The 20,249-nt window shown below is 53.6% G+C and overlaps 9 protein-coding genes across 9 annotated transcripts; 6 read left to right on the top strand and 3 right to left on the bottom strand.

The window, feature by feature from the left end:
• Positions 1 to 68: 68 nt before the first annotated feature.
• Positions 69 to 626, top strand: CLAFUR5_07943 (40S ribosomal protein S17; the record flags this gene model as incomplete). The annotated part of the gene is made up of 3 exons (XM_047907091.1): positions 69 to 215; positions 274 to 474; positions 534 to 626. The coding sequence occupies 3 exons, from the start codon at positions 69 to 71 to the stop codon at positions 624 to 626; spliced, it is 441 nt and encodes a 146-aa protein (XP_047759393.1).
• An 889-nt stretch (positions 627 to 1,515) lies between these two features.
• On the top strand, positions 1,516 to 2,703 carry CLAFUR5_07942 (uncharacterized protein; the record flags this gene model as incomplete). Its single annotated transcript, XM_047907090.1, has 1 exon — positions 1,516 to 2,703. One exon carries the CDS (start codon positions 1,516 to 1,518, stop codon positions 2,701 to 2,703), a length of 1,188 nt encoding a protein of 395 aa, XP_047759279.1.
• Positions 2,704 to 3,903: 1,200 nt separating this feature from the next.
• On the top strand, positions 3,904 to 6,087 carry CLAFUR5_07941 (Iron-sulfur cluster biogenesis chaperone, mitochondrial; the record flags this gene model as incomplete). The annotated part of the gene is made up of 3 exons (XM_047907089.1): positions 3,904 to 3,930; positions 4,001 to 4,205; positions 4,265 to 6,087. 3 exons carry the CDS (start codon positions 3,904 to 3,906, stop codon positions 6,085 to 6,087), a joined length of 2,055 nt encoding a protein of 684 aa, XP_047759296.1.
• Positions 6,088 to 7,084: 997 nt separating this feature from the next.
• On the bottom strand, positions 7,085 to 8,998 carry CLAFUR5_07940 (uncharacterized protein; the record flags this gene model as incomplete). Its single annotated transcript, XM_047907088.1, has 2 exons — positions 7,085 to 8,865; positions 8,914 to 8,998. 2 exons carry the CDS (start codon positions 8,996 to 8,998, stop codon positions 7,085 to 7,087), a joined length of 1,866 nt encoding a protein of 621 aa, XP_047759294.1.
• A 2,914-nt stretch (positions 8,999 to 11,912) lies between these two features.
• On the bottom strand, positions 11,913 to 13,107 carry CLAFUR5_07939 (uncharacterized protein; the record flags this gene model as incomplete). Its single annotated transcript, XM_047907087.1, has 2 exons — positions 11,913 to 12,250; positions 12,846 to 13,107. The coding sequence occupies 2 exons, from the start codon at positions 13,105 to 13,107 to the stop codon at positions 11,913 to 11,915; spliced, it is 600 nt and encodes a 199-aa protein (XP_047759085.1).
• A 1,106-nt stretch (positions 13,108 to 14,213) lies between these two features.
• Positions 14,214 to 15,770, top strand: CLAFUR5_07938 (Zinc homeostasis factor 1; the record flags this gene model as incomplete). Its single annotated transcript, XM_047907086.1, has 1 exon — positions 14,214 to 15,770. One exon carries the CDS (start codon positions 14,214 to 14,216, stop codon positions 15,768 to 15,770), a length of 1,557 nt encoding a protein of 518 aa, XP_047759086.1.
• Positions 15,771 to 16,244: 474 nt separating this feature from the next.
• CLAFUR5_07937 (uncharacterized protein) lies at positions 16,245 to 16,636 on the top strand (the record flags this gene model as incomplete). Its single annotated transcript, XM_047907085.1, has 2 exons — positions 16,245 to 16,380; positions 16,443 to 16,636. 2 exons carry the CDS (start codon positions 16,245 to 16,247, stop codon positions 16,634 to 16,636), a joined length of 330 nt encoding a protein of 109 aa, XP_047759080.1.
• Positions 16,637 to 16,950: 314 nt separating this feature from the next.
• Positions 16,951 to 17,496, top strand: CLAFUR5_07936 (uncharacterized protein; the record flags this gene model as incomplete). The annotated part of the gene is made up of 1 exon (XM_047907084.1): positions 16,951 to 17,496. The coding sequence occupies one exon, from the start codon at positions 16,951 to 16,953 to the stop codon at positions 17,494 to 17,496; it is 546 nt and encodes a 181-aa protein (XP_047759081.1).
• Positions 17,497 to 18,743: 1,247 nt separating this feature from the next.
• On the bottom strand, positions 18,744 to 19,841 carry CLAFUR5_07935 (D-2-hydroxyacid dehydrogenase; the record flags this gene model as incomplete). The annotated part of the gene is made up of 2 exons (XM_047907083.1): positions 18,744 to 19,178; positions 19,206 to 19,841. The coding sequence occupies 2 exons, from the start codon at positions 19,839 to 19,841 to the stop codon at positions 18,744 to 18,746; spliced, it is 1,071 nt and encodes a 356-aa protein (XP_047759381.1).
• Between the last annotated feature and the right edge of the window lie 408 nt (positions 19,842 to 20,249).

Below are 20,249 nucleotides of genomic sequence, written 5' to 3'. Positions count from 1 at the left end.
CTGCTTCAGCAACACGACAAGTCTTTTCTCCGCCAACTCCCTCCTCGACAACCAGAAACACCGCCAAAATGGGTCGCGTTCGTACCAAGACCGTGAAGAAGTCCGCCAAGGTCATCATTGAGCGATACTACCCAAAGCTCACCCTCGACTTCGAGACCAACAAGCGTATCTGCGATGAGATCGCCGTTATCGCCAGCAAGCGTCTGCGCAACAAGGTGGGCACACACAACAAAGAGGACAGAGGAGGACAGGATACTGACGGGTTGTGTACAGATTGCCGGCTACACCACACACTTGATGAAGCGTATCCAGCGAGGCCCAGTCCGCGGTATCTCCTTCAAGCTGCAAGAAGAGGAGCGTGAGAGGAAGGATCAGTACGTTCCAGAGGTGTCCGCTCTCGACTTCACCCAGAACAGCGAGAGCGGCCAGCTCGACGTCGACCAGGAGACCAAGGACCTTCTCAAGTCGCTTGGCGTAAGTGCACACAACCACAAAACATGCGATCCGAGGTCAATGGCTAATAATCCCCACAGTTCGACAGCATCCCAGTCAACGTCGTGGCAGTCCAGCAGCAGCAGGTTGCAGAGCGTCCTCGCCGCTTCAACGACCGCAACCCACGCACTTAAGCGACTGCTTCTCCACCACGCGACCACGATTACGACGCGCATTTCTGGCGTTTACTAGCATCTCGACCAAACGATGTCGCTGCACGAATGCCGCAGATAGCTCGTGCTCTGAGAGCAAATGGAAAGCTTTGCTTCCAATCAGGTGTCGCCCATCTTGCTTCACGGCAGGTGAGGCTTGATTGCCAATTCCCTTCCCTTCCCTCCCACATCCCATTCCTTCCACCGTGAGGGGCGAAGCTCTGTCCGACAGAGCTGCTGTTCATAACGTAACGTGTTCGTGCTCACGGTGTTGATAGTCCTCGTTCCCTGCGGCCACCCTCCCCGCACCAGGTCCAGTGACCCTGCGTAGTCCTTGTCTGAAGCTGCATGTTGGATAGCTCATGAACCACTCCATTTAGCTCTCGGTCCAACAGGTGCCTATGGTGGCTGCCTTCACAGTGGAGACTGGCAGCACATTCAGTGTCGACGAATGATCCCGAGCATCTCCAGCACAGCTCGACTTCTATAGCTCAAGTCTGGGCGTGCACTACACTCAACTGGGATGTACTGATTTATCTGGAAGCCCATAATAATGTTGGTGCAGTAAGCCAAAGGAGCCACACTGCGAAGCATTGGTGCTGCAGCTAGCTCACGGCAGGCGACAAAGCTGCGGTGAGGTCTAATGTGCGCTTTGCTCGGAATCGTTGCTGGTTATGGTTCGCCCAGGCACGCCACGATCATGTCGTGTCACCAGATCTATAAGCTCGAGCACCATAGCTTCAGGGCGTCCTGTGCGGAGGATGAATGCCTCGCGGGCATTGAGGACTCATGAAGAGTACAAAGAGCCTTCGTGTACACCTTGGTAAAACATTCGGTAGGTCACTTCGATCTCAATTTCCTCCCTAGCACAATGCTGTCTCCATACACCACCACCATCTTCTCCTTGACCGCCATACGTTCCGCTCTTGCTCTCACAGCGACATCATGGGGCGAGGAACGCCTTGATGTCTTCGGCCTCTACCCACTGGAAAAGGAATACTCGGAATACTGGCACAAATTCTATACACCTCACGGCGGCTGGGAACCTCATCATAACAAACTCGAAAGCCTCGCCGGCCCTGCCATCAACGCTGAAGCCTCCTACGAGGACGTATCTTCCCTCTCATGGGGCCCGGACAATCTTAACTTATTCGCCACGGTTGATGGGATACTGTCACACATATACTGGGACCCTGGCGAGACCGAGTGGATGGGATGGACCGATCTGGGGCTGGATGAAGATACTTACCTGAAAGGAGCACCCGCCACCGCGAGTCGTCGCCCATACACAATCGACGTCGTCTCAAGAGATCCAAAGGGAAAGTATCTCCACCTCTACTACTACCCCAACTTCGACGGAGACAAATGGGTAGGCTGGGAAGACCCCTGGAACAGTCCCACCACCTTCGAGACGGATCCTATCATCATCGCTCCCGCCGAAGGCCATTTCGATGTGTTCGTCGGCAGACTCTCGAACGGCACGATCGTGCACGTTTACTGGAATGGTGAGCAATACAGCTCTTGGGACCAGCTCACCTGGAAAGCGCCCGAAGGCGGCTGGAAAGAGAACTCCTCCCTCACGGCCTCAACCTGGAAAGACGGATCCTGGGACCTCTGGGCCCTCGCCGAAGACGGCTCCCTCTTCCACACCTTCTGGCGAGGCGCTCCTGCGAATCAGTTCTTCCCGTGGGAGAATATCACGGACAACATCCGTTTCGACCAGACTCCGAAAGCGGTCCACTGGTCCGCGGGTCACACTGATCTTTTCGGGTTGTCGAACGGTTCTTACTACCACAAGTACTGGGCTGGGGATCATTGGACCGCCTGGGATAAATTTGGCTCGGACTTTGCTAGTCCGCCAGAGGCTGTCAGCTGGGGTGAGGGCCATTCTGCTGTGTTTGGGATTGAGGCTGAGGGGGATTTGCGGGTTGCTATGTTGGTAGACAACGAGTGGCGTGATTGGGAGGTGTTGGGGGATGTTACGCCTGAGGAGGAGCGTGGAAGAGCGGGGGAGAGTGGCGAACAGGTTGTTCTCGATAGTTACAAGCAAGGCTTGTGAGCCACGGGTGGTATCACCGTCTAGAGCTTGAGCTTGTGCTTCGGTACATCATAGCTGAGCTCGAAGCTGCTGTGTGCCACAACATGGTGGCGGCGTCGTGTTAGGTAAATACACTCGATCTGACTATGGGGTAGGACAGCGTTGGGTCGTATGGATTCACGGTAGCCAGAATATCATCATTCAGTCACTTAGCCACTGTGGTTGCCACCATAAATCACAAAGCAGTTTGGACGAGCTTCTAAGTGCACTCGAAGGCGAGTAAGCGAGCTGCCGTATGACTATTGCACCTGTATTGGTTATGCTCGGAGTGCCTGCTTCTGTGTTGCAGCAAGAGCATCGTTACCGCCAAGGAGCACCACGGGCCACCTCTGTGACTCTCTCCTCGACATGAAAAGCTCAAAACTTACCATGCGCAGCAATGGTATCATCAAGATCTCACTTTCAACAAATTTGACGATCCGAGAATCGCTGCAATCTCTTGGGACGAAGGTCGCCTCCACGTTCTCCACTTCCAGAACGCTGCTGCAGGCGAGACAACACTGCTTAAAAGGTCTTACACTCCAGAGGGTGGCCGGCAAGACGATTTCGATGGTCTCGCAGTTCCCTGGACCAAGAACATACAGGGCCTGGAAGAGAGGACAGTCTGGAGGCGAGGACTCGTTCGATGTACTGTTCGACGACAATTGTTTGATGCAGCATAAGTACCGGATTGGTACAGCCTCATTTCTACAATGAGACCTGGCCATTTAGCGAAGGTCATGTTCGATATGCCTTGCAGAAGACAACATCAGAGGTCTTTCGGCATCGTTCCCGGTGCATTATTCCCGGCAGTGAGCAGATGTGATGTCGCTGTCGCTGTCACGGCTGAGCTAATTGTGAATCAGTGTTGCCAAATGCTTGCACCAGTGGTATATCGTGTCCAGAGCGACGGCGCATTAGTACTGCAATGATGTTGTGATGGACTGCGACGGAGCGAGCGCAAAGAAACTCATAGAACCATCGAAGTCGTGGCAAGGAAGCCGAAGCCGAGAACTGGCGTGCCGGGTGTTTCCGCTGCAGCTCCTTGACGATGCTCGTAAAAGTTCGTCGGCGTCAGTCGCTTCATCACTTTCCATCTCCCTTTGCGCTCCATCAACCTTTTGCGCCCATCAATTCATCCTTCCTTCGTTGTGTGTATCATAGTGTGCTAATACCGCCATCATGCTCTCGTCACGATTAATGCGGAACGTAAGTACAAACACCACCACAGCTCCATCACGCGAGCAGCAAGAAGCATCAAGACTGACCTGATCAACAGGCTGTCCCGCGCGCCACATCCACCTTCCGATCATCAGCATACCGAGCGCCTCTCACATCGCAGTTCCGAAGAGGATATGCGGAGGACACCAATGCATCCGGCGAGAAGGTCAAGGGCCCAATCATCGGTATCGACTTGGGTACCACCAACTCTGCTGTGGCAGTCATGGAGGGCCAGCAGCCACGTATAATAGAGAACTCGGAAGGTAAGCAAGAGGCGATCACATTTGTATGGAAGAAACAGATGGCTGACGATGGCAAACAGGTGCACGAACAACACCTTCAGTAGTCGGTTTCACCAAAGAGGGCGAGCGTCTCGTCGGTATCTCCGCGAAGCGACAAGCAGTCGTCAACCCAGAGAACACCCTCTTCGCCACCAAGCGTCTTATCGGACGAAAGTTCAAGGACGCCGAGGTGCAGCGCGATATCCAGCAGGTCCCATACAAGATCGTCCAGCACACAAACGGCGATGCGTGGTTGGAGGCACACGGCCAGAAATACTCTCCATCGCAGATCGGTGGTTTCGTTCTTGGAAAGATGAAGGAGACTGCTGAGGGTTTCTTGGGCAAGAACGTCAAGGACGCCGTCGTCACCGTTCCAGCATACTTCAACGATCAGCAGAGACAAGCTACAAAGGATGCCGGTCAGATCTCTGGTCTGACCGTGCACCGTGTAATCAACGAGCCTACCGCTGCAGCCCTCGCCTACGGTCTTGAGAAGGACGACAGAGTCGTGGCTGTGTACGATCTCGGTGGCGGTACCTTCGATATCTCCGTTCTCGAGATCTCCGCTGGTGTGTTCGAGGTCAAGGCCACGAACGGTGACACTCACCTCGGTGGTGAGGATTTCGACATTACCCTCGTCCGCCATCTCGTCCAGCAATTCAAGAAGGAGCAAGGCATCGATCTCTCAAGTGACCGCATGGCCATCCAGCGTATTCGTGAGGCAGCCGAGAAGGCCAAGATTGAGCTTTCGTCTTCATCGCAGACCGACATCAACCTGCCTTTCATCACTGCCGACTCTTCTGGACCAAAGCACATTAACACCAAGATGACCCGATCGCAACTCGAGGGCCTGGTCGGACCTCTCATTGACCGCACTGTCGACCCTGTCCGCAAGGCACTCAAAGACGCCAACCTCCAGGCAAAGGACATTCAGGACGTCATCCTCGTTGGTGGTATGACCCGTATGCCAAAGGTTATGGAAGTCGTCAAGGGCATTTTCGGCCGCGACCCAGCCAAGTCTGTTAACCCAGATGAGGCTGTTGCCATTGGTGCTGCCATCCAGGGTGGTGTCCTCGCTGGTGAGGTTACCGACATTCTCCTCCTCGATGTGACACCACTTTCTCTCGGTATCGAGACCCTTGGTGGTGTCTTCACCCGCCTGATCAACCGCAACACCACCATCCCAACCAAGAAGTCGCAGACCTTCTCCACTGCCGCTGACTTCCAGTCCGCTGTCGAGATCAAGGTCTTCCAGGGTGAGCGTGAGCTTGTCCGCGACAACAAGCTTCTCGGCAACTTCCAGCTTGTTGGTATTCCACCTGCCCACCGTGGTGTGCCTCAGATTGAGGTCACCTTCGACATTGACGCCAACTCCATCGTTCACGTACACGCCAAGGACAAGTCTACCGGCAAGGACCAATCTATCCAGATCGCATCTGGCTCTGGTCTTAGCGACGACGAGATCCAGAACATGGTCAACGACGCCGAGAAGTTCGCCGCCGCCGACAAGGGCCGCAAGGAGGCTATCGAGTCCGCCAACCGTGCCGACAGCGTCGTCAACGACACCGAGAAGGCCCTCAAGGAGTTTGAGGACAGAATCGACAAGACCGAGGCTGACCAGATCCGCGAGAAGATCACCGCACTCCGTGAGGTCATCGCCAAGACCCAGACTGGCGAGAGCGAAGTGACCGCCGAGGAGATGAAGCAGAAGACCGATGACCTCCAGAGCGCATCGCTCACTCTCTTCGACAAGATGCACCGCGCCCGTCAGGAGTCCGGTGAGGCCAACCAGCAATCCGGCGAGCAGCAATCTGGCGAGCAAGGCCAGCAAGGACAGGGCAAGGATGGCGAGAAGAAGCCTTGAACAGCTTAGTCTTGTCTAATGCTCTGTTTTTGATGTTTATACCCAGCGACTGCGCACGAGGAAAAATTGTGCAGATGGCGAAAAAAGCGCGTCCCTTCATGTACGGATATTACGCCCGAGGCTTCTTTCTCCGCTCGATTGGGTTCGAGTAGGATGGCAAGTGGCGACTACTCATGTCTTATTACATACAGAAGATACTCCTCAGTGGTACTATATGGGCGCTCTTCTACTTTGCACTGGGCGGAGTATGTGGCGCAGGAGGCGACGGGGTGGTTGTTATGGCATGCATGCATATGACAGGAGGTGTAGTTGAGCGTGTGTGTGTGAAGATGGATGTGTACGTTAGTGTCGTTTCTTGCTTGGATGTGTAATGCAATACAGATTCTCCTCTCAAGGTTATGATTGCTCATTTACAGTCCAGTGCAGAGATCTTACAGCCCCTGTCGTGCTGCTATACCTGTTCAAGTAACTGAAGCGAGCTTTTTGGTACTCGCAAGGGTAAAGTCGGATGACAGGGGTTGTAAGAACTGTGTACTATGCTGTATGTCAAGCTGAAGTGTGAAGTGATTGTGATTTTGAAGGATACTTTTTCGTTTCGATCTCTGGGAAAATCTACAAATAGCCGAAACAATTGGTGGCGTTGGCGTTGTTGCATGAAGGGGTATCATATTTCATCAACATCTCAATCATCTCTTAGCTCCATCCTTATCCTATTCCAACATGTTCAGTCCTGCCCTGCCTTATAGCTCTGCCCAGTTCTATGCCTCCATCGCGTTCCGTTTCCTTTTCCATGGATTGCTCCATTTCCTATCGTAATATGTGCAGTGTATCGTCGCCCCCACCTTTTGCTTACATCCCCTGGGGTACATGCACACTTTCGGGGTTTCGCTCAATCGTGACAGCCATTCCTTTTTCTCTCGCACAGATCAGACAGGTAGATCCTCTCGGTCTTCGAACGTTATCGTATCATGTATGCGCTGTCTAGGTGTAATCTATATCACCGCCTCTCGAAGTTTCGACGTATGGGAAAGCCTTGCGAGGAGATGTCTTCGATTTCGCCTGCTTCGCTGGGTGGACTGAGGGTTAGGTCGTGGGTGTAGTAGTACTCTCTCGGCTCGAAGGTTACGGATTTCGTGCTGCTTGCTCTTGAAGGAGCGTTGGGTGCTGAGAAGCTTGAGTTTGGTGCGTTATAGCGTCTTCCTTCGCTCGGTATCGCTCTTGTGTTCTGTGCGAAGTAGTCGTTGTGTTGTGGTGTTCGTTGAACGTCGAGTCGTGAGGAATATGTTGCAGCAGTTGGGCTGGGCGGGCCGTTGCCAGCTGGGGAGGGTGTTATGCGGTCTACATATTGTGATGGTATTTGCCCTCGTGCCGTTTGTTGATGTGATGACATCGTCTGACTGCTGTCCCATGGCCCTGACTCGTCCAGAGAGGGTGAGTCTCGGTAGCCGTGGATCGGACTTTTGTACGATTCGTCGGGTGAGTTAATCGGGCTGAAGGTCTTCATATCCAGCTCGTCCATCGTGATCACATGGTCTGGCTTGCCCTGTATCTCGAACGTGGTCGCTTGATGGCCTCGCTGTAGGCGCAGGAGCTGATGCTTGGAGTTGCTGCGCATGATGTCGGGTTTCGCATCGAGGCTCACGAACTCCTGTCTCTTGTTCGTGACCTTCGATCGAATGAAGTTGACCCAGGCCACGAATACTGTTGGCCTTGTCAGCATGACGAAGGCCTGTAGTCCAGCAAGCGCAAGCATGAACAACACAGCCGCTACCACCGACTCGTTGACCAGCCAACCTTGCACGAGATGGAGACATTTGTCTTTGTCCGTAGGGTTGATCGCCAAGCACACAAGCCATGGCCTGACTCTGACCAGGTCGTTCACGGCGCTCTGCTGCATGCCGTCCAGATAGACAAACACGATGGAGAAGAAGATGACGTCGATCAGGATGATGCTGACAATGCAGATGCCTCGCCACTGTAGCCACAATACCTTCTTGAGGCGGCGATAGACGGCCCGAGCAGTCTGCGCGCGTACACTCCCGACGCGAGACGTACCACCGTTGCTAGATGCATTGGTGGACATGTCGGCCTGGTCGGACCAGAGGTTCTTGAGGTAGACATGAATACAGTAGCCGAAGGTGTAGAGCTGCAACAACCCGGCGCCACCTGCCATGGCCAGCAAAGGTCCCCAGAAGTCCGCCATGGAGTTCTTGTGGTTGACATGACATGCCGATCCGAAGCGAAAGCTGACTCCAGTCACCGTTATAGTAGTAGCGAAGAGAACCGCTGGAATGCCCCAGCCAGCTAGTTGCGAAGCATAGAAGAACTTGCGTCCGGGAACAATGTCCCAGCAGATCTGCAAGTTCATTGATAGCGCGCGAAGGAAGATCCACATGCCTGCCGTGAGGCCTCCGGCTATAATGAAAGCACCAGACCACGCACATTCCAGCGATGAGTACATGTCGTTGGGTGTTATCTCATCATAGCACTGATCGGGCTTTGCGCTAAGTGGTATGGTAAAGCCCAGTGCGATCATCGCTAGAGCAATGACCAAGCAGACGCTGAGGTAGTGTTTCCGTGTCTCCTGAGCTGGCAAGAAGGCATAAGATAGCAGCATGAATACCAGAAGTATAAGGCCGACCACGTTGAGCCATTCTGAGACGATGCCGTAGGTATGAAACCTGGTAGAGTATGCCCATTCGGTTGCTGGACAAGGTAGACAGCATGATGGTGATGCTGCTAGCTCGCCTATCGTGGCGCAGAATCGTCCGGATACAACTTTCGATGATCAGTCCTGAGCCAAGCTACTTCCCAATGAATACTTACATCCATTGTCACCAAACTTCGAGGCATCCAAGAAAGGCGCAACGCAGTTGCCTGAAAGATCAGACACGGTCGAGTTGCGCGCCATGTCGACTCATGAAAATGCTGATGCCAAACCCTGTGCTTTCAGCTCCCAGCCTCAGCGCGGCCCGTAGCCTTCAACTGGACTCCCGTGCGATGTCAGACTTATGATCCAGCCCAGCTGTAAAAGTGCTGATGTCAGCCAATGTCACATCCGGATCTTCAATCGCCGCTGGAGACCAGTCTATCGAACTCGTTCTCAATCGTCCATCGTATGGCGAGGTCCAGGGTCGTAGGCCAGATATTACAGATCGTGGGATGGAGTCGAATGAAGCGTCGGTCAGGACCGCAGGGTGTATATGGTCAGAACACGGATACTGCAAGACCCCAAAAGAAAGGAAGGTGGTGTCTGAGCAGACGACGAGCGTAGCTGAAGAAGGACCGTGAGAGGGAATGGGCAGTATGATGCGTTCAGCGAGCGACAGGTAGCTGACAGTCAGTAAGAGCAGAGGAAGTGATGTGAGCCGCCTCAATGGATGCAGCACGCCTCCTGCACGCGACAAACTAGGAGCATATCGACCTACCATGTCGCTGCCACCGCTGCGATGGGTTAGCAGGATGAGACCGCGCCGCAGGGCCCAGACAGACGGGACGGGGAGGTACTGTGTTTCCATACCAGTCGAGCTGTGAAGACGACACGACCCTTGTTGACGCAGAGGGGGAGTGCGAAGCCATGTTGGCCACACGCAAAACTGCCCACGTCGGACCTTTACTCGTCGTGATCGCAGCCACTCAGCGTTCTTGCCAATGCCGAGGCTCTAGCGTGCGGCGCTAGGATCAATCCCTGCATTCCGAAGAAAACACAACTGGCACCTCTCATTCGAACGTCTCTTTCGGGAGCACTGGACATCCCGATTCGACGTCCGTCGTGACAGGCAGCCTCCTCATGCAAATGCACGCAGGCGCCTACACTTCCGCATTGCCGCGTCCGCCGCTGATGAGATCTGGAGAGACGCTGCTGCTGCCGTCGAGCGGCTCGATCTGCGACTACCGAGCCACGATAATGCTTGACGCATCACGCCCACCCAAGGCCTCCACGCGAAAAGGATTTGGCACCTCCGTGCGTCTGATCGTATCCAGTGTCACATCCGGACCAGCTTCGTATGCCAAACATGCCTCTCACAGCAGGTGGGGCTGTCTCACGGAAACGCAGCGCGTCACAAGCAGGCATGTTGTACTCTGTAGCGTTATCGAAGCGCATCCGCAACATGCACGCTGAGTCGTCGACACGCCAAATTCATCACCAGCTGTGCGCGCCTTGACATGGCGGGTAAAATTGCCTCTGTCGCGTTCCTGAGTGACGCCACATTGAGCTGTCTGGCCTGCTAACGTGCTCCTAGCGCAATCTCGCGTGGTCGAATAGCTGCTCCTGCAGCCCTATAAGCACTCATATTGGTGCCAGACACGTCCTTCCAAAGTCCCAATCGATCTTGCAGAATGACTACGTCGCGCCGTACTGGCTGAGTTGGGCATCGGCCTTGAACGCTTCATCGTCAATTTCAGGACGTCCAAATCGCATGGCAACTATCGACAACAGCTTTTCCAGGACTTTCAATATACTTGGCGACTATGGCCCGGGAAGGCCTCACTTTTTCTATGCCACTAAAGCACGAAGGAACACGTTTCCAGTTTTGGTAAGATGACTACTGCATGCAACACAACGTCCAAGCCGTGCAGACACTTGTCTCGGTAATTGCACTGTGCGGCGTCATGTTCAATATGCAACATACGTCGTTGGCTACAACAGTCTTCTACGCGCTGGCGAAGAACACAACTCGTCACACTCGTTCTCCCAATCACATAGCCCAACAGACGTCGACCGATCGTGTCCGACTTTAGGTAACTTTTTCCCAGGATGCGCATCCATGTCGTTCCCCGGTGCCTCCACTGCCTCCACCACGGCAAGATGACGATCACGTTATCGCTTGCGCTTGGTCTGCGGACTGGTGTTTCCACGGCACGATACACATGGACCGAAAAGCGAGGAGGCTCCATCGGTGACGAGTGGATGTTAATCAGGCCTAAACTCGGCCTTGAATGCCGCCATGACACGCATATTCGTTGCTCAAGGTGAGGCTTTCCTGGATCGTTTGAGATCCATGTCCTACTGATGCTATGCCATGCATATCCAACTACGCGGCATACAGAGCTTGGCCTGCATGCAACAGCCGAAGTCGAGTAGTCAATCGCTGGTACTTGGGCACTGTACACCCAGGCGTCGGGGCTTGCACGAGAAGCAGCATTGATCATCGCACTGGCTAGAACAACGTTGTCGTTCCGCCCAAGCACTGGAGCTTTCCCTTGATACACGTTGGAGTCAACCGACTCCCGTTCCCTCGGCACTGGATCTGGTTGCAACCCACAAGATAGGGCTGCGAGACCCCGGACCATCCAATACCATTGTCGTCCAGTTCGCTCTTTCTTGCCATCGATCGTGACGAAGCTGCCACGGCTGCGTGATGTCAGTCCATGAACCGACGAATGACTTGCTGCGGCGGTCTTTATCAGAGCTCCGGAGGACTGACTGGTCCTTGGACCGACATCTTTCTTGTCGCCAAAAGTCAGCGTTTGCAGCTCTCCCTGGATCTCAACAATGCAGTTGACCGTTGCAATCCTGCTTGACGCCAAAGATCGGCACAGCTCGTCGCAAAGATCAAGAGTATGACGCTGGAACACTTGTAGGGCAACTCCTCGCGGACGAGTGAAGGATGAAGTCAATGCTTGATTGATGACAACCTTAAACCTGCAGTGTACCGCCCGAGACCCTCAATCCAACCAAATCGACCATCCAATCTGACCGCACCGCAGTACTCCAATACCCTAGCGGTATCATCCCGCCTTGTAAATGTCAACCGCAACATGCAGCGCCAAAAGCACAAGCAACAACTAAAAGCGCAAGTCATGCAAATTAGCTTCCCATGTCACTTCAAATGTCCAAACTCTCTTCGAACCACCCAACACCAATACCGACCTACCAAGCTTGAAAACACCACAATCACCATAACTTCCCAACCGCCTGCGTGAACTTTCCCGCGTGCCATCGCGGCCTGTTGGCGGAAGTAGCGGATGGCGCCCAAGATCGCCATGCCGAGGGCTGAGCATTGGAGGATGGCGGAGATGGGTTTGGAGAGGATGAAGTAGCCAAAGATTGGAGAGGGGGACGGGTGGTGTTGGAGGCGGTAGAGTTGGGCGACGATTACGCCGAGCATGGAGAGGGCTACGGAGGTGCGGAGGTAGCCGAGGAAGGTGCGTTCGTTGGCTGGGAGGGGAGGTGTTAGTACGGTTGATTCATTTTGATGAGGGAGTAGCGGGTGAAGGAGGCGGATGCAGTGTGGATGTGCAAGTAAAGGAGTGCAGTCCCGGATGTAGTGTGAGGGTGCAAGCAACGGAGTGCAGTCCGTCTTATGGGTAGGGATATGGTCTTTTGTCTCAGATGTCGACGCTACGACAGTAGCAAGTGCTTGGACTTGAGCTTGGCGTTTACTTCGAGGGAGGATTTTGAGAAGGCGCTCCTGGTGTCTCAATTCGAGTTTTCGCGCATTGCAGTTCCAAGACAGTCTGCTGTAGTCTGCAGACGGGGCGAGGAGTCGCTTGCCTGCCATGCTGAAACTCGTCCGTCGATGGCCTAGGATGCCATGCCAGGATCGGGCGCGAGTCCGTTTCAGGCGCTATAGCCTATATGTAGGGCTTCGATGGTTGATGCCCCAGCTGAGAACAGACCAGTAGAAGCATTGAACGTATGAAATGCTCACCGAAGCAAGTCATGACATAGGCAGGCAGTGTGTATGCTTCCGCTGCGGAAGGCTCGCAACCTTCCTGATGCAGCGCTGAGTATAACCATGACGGCCACTTACCTAGGTGATCTCTGCAATCGACGTGAGGCACAGACAGTCGTACATGGTTCCTCCAAAACTTGCGGACAAGGTCATACCAGTGCTGATGAGCGGCGATGTCTGCGGATGGTGGATTTGGATTGTTCTTGTGTCTGGATCCGGGACCCGCGACTTGGGGGAGGTTGATTGCTTCTCGTCCGTCGTCGGGGATGTGGACTGGTTCTGGCTCTGGAATTCGTCTTATTGCGTCTCCGGAGATCTGTTGGGAGGGTCGCTGCTCCATGGTGGTGGTGGTGGTGGTGGTGGTGTTGTCATGGAGGTGTATTTACTGCCGATGCTGAATTCATACCGGTGGTCGTCGTGATGTTCTTCGAAGTGATGCTCCTTCCCTCACTTTCATCAACGCCTGAGGTGCACCGTTTGCGGCCTGCTGCTCCCCGCGGACGACATCTTTCTACATGTGACTGATGCAAGGGCTCGTGCCGGTAAGCGGTGCGATGGAGTTTATCCGATGTTCGGTCAAAGACCGTGGGACAGTCTACAGTATCGAGCTTGGCTGGAGAACGTGGAAACATAAGAACCATGCTTGAGGTTGTACTCAGCGTGTTAGTAGCGGTCTGTGGTAGGCAGAAGCCGGTATCATCCGTGACTAGTGGCAGCGTACTGGATGGCGATTCTTGGTGAAGGTGTTGTTCAAGTGTTGTACACGATCACGCAATCCAGTCAACGTCGACTTTTGCGTCGCAGAGCAGGCAACATTGCCCTTTGAAGGTTTCCGTGATTAGAGTGTCAACAGAGCTGCTCGCTTATTTGTACAATCAGAACCTTCGGACTGTCGCTATACCAGGAATCCCTGCAGAGTAGACGAACTGCCAAGCGCGGATGAGTTTTGAAAGGGATGGCAAGCTGCTGAACGCGCTCTTGGTGGGGCAAGACACTGTCAGCGGCAGGCGTGTGAATGTCGACGAAGATTCTACACCGAGCATTCAATGCAGTGAGTGGAACGATCAAATGCTTTGGAATCGTGACTTCAGACTGCACATTGCACAGCTTTAGTCATCCGGCAGTCACCAGCGACACCGGCAGGTCGCCTCCGGAGCCGTTTGAAGTCGTTCGATGCGCTCGCATTTGAGTTTCTGCAAAAACTGGTATGTGGCTCTGTAAAACATGGTACCGGGAACAACCATTGACGCAGACAGCAGGATTGTCCTTCGATAAAACACGACAGCAGGGGGCAAACAAATTACAAAGAGACACAGCTGCTCCCTGCGATACGACTCTCACCACCTCCACCTCCATCTCCAGCTTGGAGCCCTTTTTTTTCTTCGGCAACCTCTTCACCACCACCTGCCAGCGCATACCACCCAGCAGGTCGCCAACGACACCAACATGGCCCTCTCCAAGTCGACGCGAATCATCATCCTGCTGGTAATCGACAGCGCCTTCTTCCTCCTCGAACTCATCACCGGTTATGCCGTACACTCTCTGGCCCTGGTGGCCGACTCTTTCCATATGCTTAACGATGTCCTCTCCCTCTGTGTCGGTCTCTGGGCAGTCAAGATGGCAAACAAAACTTCGGCGCCGAAGATGTACACATACGGATACCAGCGCGCGGAGACATTGGGAGCATTGGTCAACGGTGTCTTCTTAGTGGCACTTTGCGTGACCATCTTTCTGGATGCCATTCAGCGCTTTGTGGAGCCACAGATCGTGTCAAACCCCAAGCTCGTGCTCATTGTCGGATGCCTGGGTCTTGCTTCGAATATCGTTGGCCTCGCGCTTTTCCACGATCACGGCCACGCCCATGGAGGACACAGTCACGGTCCGGAAGCGGGTCACAGCCATGATGCAAGAGATGCTGAAGAGGGACATGCTGGACACGTCCACGAACCATACACAGACGAGCCTCATGATCACTCGCACGGCGAGGCAGGTACAGACGCTAGTGGCTCTACTGCTGTAGCCGATGTGAGTCCGCGCAAGCGCGGACACAGCAAAGCAGGCTCGAAGGGCTTCATCAACTACGACGAGTACCCTGGTCCAGCAGCTTTCCGCAACTCAATCATTGCCGCAAGCAACATGGAACCAATCGATTCTGACGAGGGCGAACCCGAGATCGTGCCAGATCGTGAAGGCGTGGAATCCACTAGTGCATACGAGCCATTGATGGCTGGAACTGCCCAGAAGATCAGCTATGGTGGTGTCTCTGCTGCACCACGCAAGTCGAACGAGCACAAGGACCACAAGCATTCGCAACCAAGAGAAGCCGGCAAGGGAGGCGGTGGTCACTCGCACGGCGATCTCAACATGAAGGGCATCTTCTTGCATGTCGTGGGCGATGCTCTAGGCAACATCGGTGTCATTGCAACTGCGCTCATCATCTGGTTGACCAAGTTTGAGGGTCGTTACTACTTCGACCCTGCCATCTCGCTTGTCATCACCTGCATTATTCTGGCATCAGCAATTCCACTTTGCAAGGCCGCTTCGAGAATCCTTCTCCAGGCCGTTCCCCATGGCATTGAGGTCGATGACATCCGGGATGACATAGAGGACTTGTCTGGTGTTGAGAGCTGTCATCACCTGCACGTTTGGCAGCTGAGCGACACCAAGCTCGTTGCCAGTCTCCATGTCAGAGTCACTTTCAACTTCAAGGGCGAAGGATCGCAACGATACATGCAGCTTGCAGCCGCCATCCGCGAGTGCCTTCACGAGTACGGCATCCACTCTTTCACCATCCAGCCAGAGTTCCACCACGATTCGGAGAGTGACGACGGCCGCGGAAACGTAGAGAACTCGAATGACGCTTCGCGAAGTGGCTCTATGCGCGGCATGGACAAGAGCTGTCTGCTAGAGTGCAACGACAACTGCGGCGGCGGCAAGAGCTGCTGCCCGCCTGAGCAGCAGAACAATGACAACTCGCACGACGATCATGGTCATTCTCACTAGATGATAGAATCAACGGCTTGCCACGACGAGTGCTTCTACTTGTTCCTTCACCTTGACGGCCGACATAACAGCTAGAGGACTGGTGGGTGGACTTTTTATTTTGCACGATGTTCTGGCGAAGATGAGCAAATATGCTCGAGATGGGCGGCATTGTAATGTTCTAGCTGTAAAGTCGAAAGTGTATATGTTGTAGTGTCTGATGAGTTGCAGATGTCTTGCCTTTTCAATGCTTCAGCGCGTGTCCATCAAGGTCGCGCATGCTTCGCGATATCATGGTGGATACAATCCCTGTATGCAAGGATTATATCTATCAGCAAAACGTCATTGTGTTCGTACAGCAACTACTCTGGAATCTTGAAAGAACAGAGCACGAAGTACTACTCAAAGATCTGGGACACAGCACCAAGCACAAGCACATACAAGCGCCGAAAGCCTCAACCACTTTACCACACGTCCATTCAAAGCTGAACAACCATGTCAACCACTACCAACACCTCAAACCAATCCCACGCCATCGATCCCGCCACAACCTCCAACCTCCCACCAAAAGTCCAAGCAACCCTGCCCGAAAGTGTCGAAGATGCCCTCCCCAACAACATCCACGATACCGGTCTGCCTCCCCCCCCCCTTCTCCTCTCCTTCCCTTCCTTCATTGCTAAAGCATCAACCCAGGCAACCCAGACAAATACTCCCACGACAAAGGCCACAGTATAGTCCCCGAGCGAGTGGCCCAGAGCTTACAGACGAAGGTGGAGGAGGTGGTGCCGGATGCGATCCATGATACGAGTGGGAAGAAGAGTGGACAGGCTGCGCGGGAGCAGGCTGGGAGGGTAGGGGAGGATGGGAGAGTGCATTTGGGGACGTGAGGAGGTGAGAGGATCAGGAGGTGAATGGACTATTGTTTGCCGTATGGGTACAGAGTGCTGGATGCATTTATCATGTCGCCGAAGTGGACGGCGCAACACATGACCACTGGTATGGTCGATAATGGTACCCGGTGCCCTCGACTGGGGATTAGAATATTGACTTTCGCACATCTTTTGACCATTTCTTTGATCGCTTTCCGATCACAGACTACAGCCCTCGCTGCGTTACACACGAGTCCACAATATTCACAACAAGAAGGCCGAGCATCTACCCCCCAGCACAGGGCGAAAGCATCTTAACGCCCACCACGACCATGACTGAGAAGTCGCCCATGCTGTCAGAGCAACACGACCAGATCCGAACCGACCACACCCTCCAATCGGTCGAGACCTACCACACCCGCGCAATCTGGTCAGGCCGAGTCTTCGCCATTTGCACAGCAGCTATTGTTCGCTACAGCCTCGCGACCACCACTACATGGTTTGAATTTGCACTGACCATACTCAAATCTATTGACTCGTTCACGTTAGTGACATTCCCGGTCCTCGTGGGTCTCATCGTCAAGTATCTCCTCCACAGCGGGCTAGTACTGTACGTTCCGGTACTCGATCAGGAGGTGGTGGTTGTGCCGCAGCTCTCGGAGGAGGACCTGGAAGCCGCTGGGGTGGACTCGTGGCCTGCGCACAAAGCTGAGATAAGGGCATGGTGGAAGAGTGTGAGGAGTGAGCGAGGTTGGCGGCGTTTTGGAGCTGATGGGTGGATGGCGGTGCTGTTCTTGGGGGGTATGGTGTTGATGTACTCTGGTATGTTTTGGTTCGAGGTTAAGACGCTACTTAAGTTAAGGACGGGAGATATCTGAACGTGCTACGGGTATGTCTTGGTGCATACCAAAGATTAGCGAACAAGATAAGCGCACTGGAGGCGTCGTTCCTACGAGAAGATCGGAAAGTTGCTAATAGATGATCCCTATATCTAGTCTGCATGGACAACATCTTGGGATGACAACACTCTACACTTACCATATACACCACCGTCCTTACCTTGATTTCCCAACCCTCCCAAGTCAACATCCACACATCTCTACGCCGGATACACGCCGTCAAGATCTGCCACTCATGTTCTCCCAGCCCAAGATGCGTAGCAGTAGCATAAGTCACCAATCTAGCCGAACACGGATCAAATATATCGATAATCTACGTCCCGCAATTATGCTGCGTTCCCACAGAGGCCAGACCTAGCGCAACACCCGCCCTGACAGCCGACAGAAATGAGGAAACGTCGAGTGGTTTAGAGTAGTTGGCGATGACATTTCCTGTGAAGCTGAGATCGAGCTGATCGAAAGCTTTGGCGTCGATGATGAGCGAGGGCTGGTGGCGAGGTATGTTACCGCCACAACTCTGTCAACTTCACTTCTAGAGAGCTGCTAGAGAAACGCATATTATGAATTCAAAATATGTCGACGCGCTGTACCCTCGACTGCTTCAATCGGACCTCGCTACTCAGCTACGTGCCAGCGTGTTGAAGCAAAGGCCTGAGCTTCAATGGTGAGTCGAAGCGCTCAGCGACAATCAACTTTGTCATCAGCCCTCGTGAGTGGATAGAGAGCGAGGGTGTTGCGGATTTGCTCGGTGGTTGAGATATGTTGAGGCTTGGTTGCGTTGTGGAGGAATGCTGGGAGGTCTGGCCAAGGGGTATTGCCATAGGTCAGGGCATCGTCGCTTGAGCTGGAGCATGATGTCCATAACGCTGTGGGGGGTTTGTCATGGTCCAGAGCACTGGTGAGTGATAGGGCTATCAAGTAAGTAACAAAGGTAGTTAGTATCATTGTCATGTATGTGAGTTCCGCGGCGTGGTATGGGGCGACAACATTACGTGCGGCAAGGACATAGCACAGTACATATGTTCTCAGCTCGGGAAGAAGCCTGGGCATGCGAAGGCTGAGCGATACGTTGTGCAACTGTTCTGGTGACTCCTGCCTGATTGAGCGGATGGCGCATGTGCTTTCGGGGTTTGGGTCATGGCATGTTATACCGTACCTGCATAAGATGGGCTAGTGCAATGCAGTCAGCATTAAACCTCGACCATACCTTCGACATTCCTGCATGATCAATAACCCCGTTTCCTATTCACCACGTTTATAAGCCTCTCACCATTAGTCCTCCGTTGCAAATTCTTCGCCAGCAGATCAAACGTCCTCTTCGTGTATGCGCCACTACTGCTGCTGATATGCGGTGTCAAGATTACGTTCTCAAGACCCCAAAGCTCGCTATCCTCTGGCAACGGCTCCGGATCCGTTACATCCAGCGCGGCACCCGCCAAAGTCCCATCCTTGAGAGCCTCGATCAAGTCCTGCTGCTTAACGATCGACCCCCTCGCAATGTTCGTGACAAAAGCTGGTCTCTTGCTGTCCTGACTCAACACTTTGAACTCATCCTTCCCTAGAAAGTGCCGTGTCTGGTCCGTAAGCGGCACAGAAACCACAAGCCAATCGATATCCTGCCTCAAGAAGTTGTGTAGTGACTCCTTATCCAGCCCATGATACTATTCTGTTGGTATACTGCCGTCTACATCCCCAGTCCCGGGCACAACATATCCATTATCTCTCTTCTTCTCCGCTGTGTCCTTCTCACTCGCCGTGAAAGCTAGTATTTTCATACCCATAGCTTTTGCGACTCGTCCGACCTGTCGTCCGATACTCCCATACCCCAAGATCCCCACTTTCTGTCCGACTTTGTCCGTTACTGTGCGATAGCCTGTGTCACTGCCACCCCCCCATCGATGTGCCTTCTGCAATTCGTAGAGTTGTTTGTAATGATGGCTTCCCACTAGCCCGGTCATGATGACCCATTCCGCGATTTGTGGGCCGTGGATACCTGTACTTGTGGTGATGGTGACATCGCTATCCGTCCATAACGGTTGGCCTTGGAGTAGGTTGCTCCCGGCCGATACAAGGTGGACGAGTTCGAGATTGGGGACTTCCTCCGCGTCCTGAGGAAATGTAAAGAGGGTTACGAGGATCGTTGCAGTGTGCCAAAGGTGTTTGGGAACCTCATTGTAGAGCTCGATTGCTTCTCTGCTGGAGGATGTTTGGTGGTAGGTTATGGTGAGGGAGGGGAACTTCTTCTGGAGGGAAGAGAAGATGTCCTTGGGCTCGGGGAAGGGGAGAGTTGCGAGCAGATGGTCTTTCGGTGGTCCGCCGCCCATGGTTCGAGCGGTGTTGTAGGATCTGCTGCTGCTGTGGTGTACTGAGAGGGGAGGGTTGTGTAGGATACAAGTCAAAGAGTACCTTACGTGCTTACCAATGTTCTATGGTATCAAATCATAGCGGGATGGCATGATGCAAGACGCCGAACCGCACTTGTGATGCATAGCTCTCCACCTCAGGTACGTGCCGCGTGGTGTCGATAGGCGGAGACATCATTGATGCCGAAGTTCAGGCCATCATCAGCTCCTTCCTGATTCGGCAAGCCAGCTGATCGGGCAAACTTTATGCCGAGGGTGTTTCTCCGCGCCTTTCGGTGCATTTTCGAGGTCATATCTAGCACCTTTAGCGATTGTATACACAAAAGTGGTCGGACGCGCCTTACTATTACTATCGCTATAGAATATAGT

The sequence above is a fragment of the Fulvia fulva genome, chromosome 3, assembly GCF_020509005.1.
Source record: "Fulvia fulva chromosome 3, complete sequence".
NCBI classification, from domain to species: Eukaryota; Fungi; Ascomycota; class Dothideomycetes; order Mycosphaerellales; family Mycosphaerellaceae; genus Fulvia; species Fulvia fulva.
This window is presented reverse-complemented; position numbering and strand designations above follow the sequence as displayed.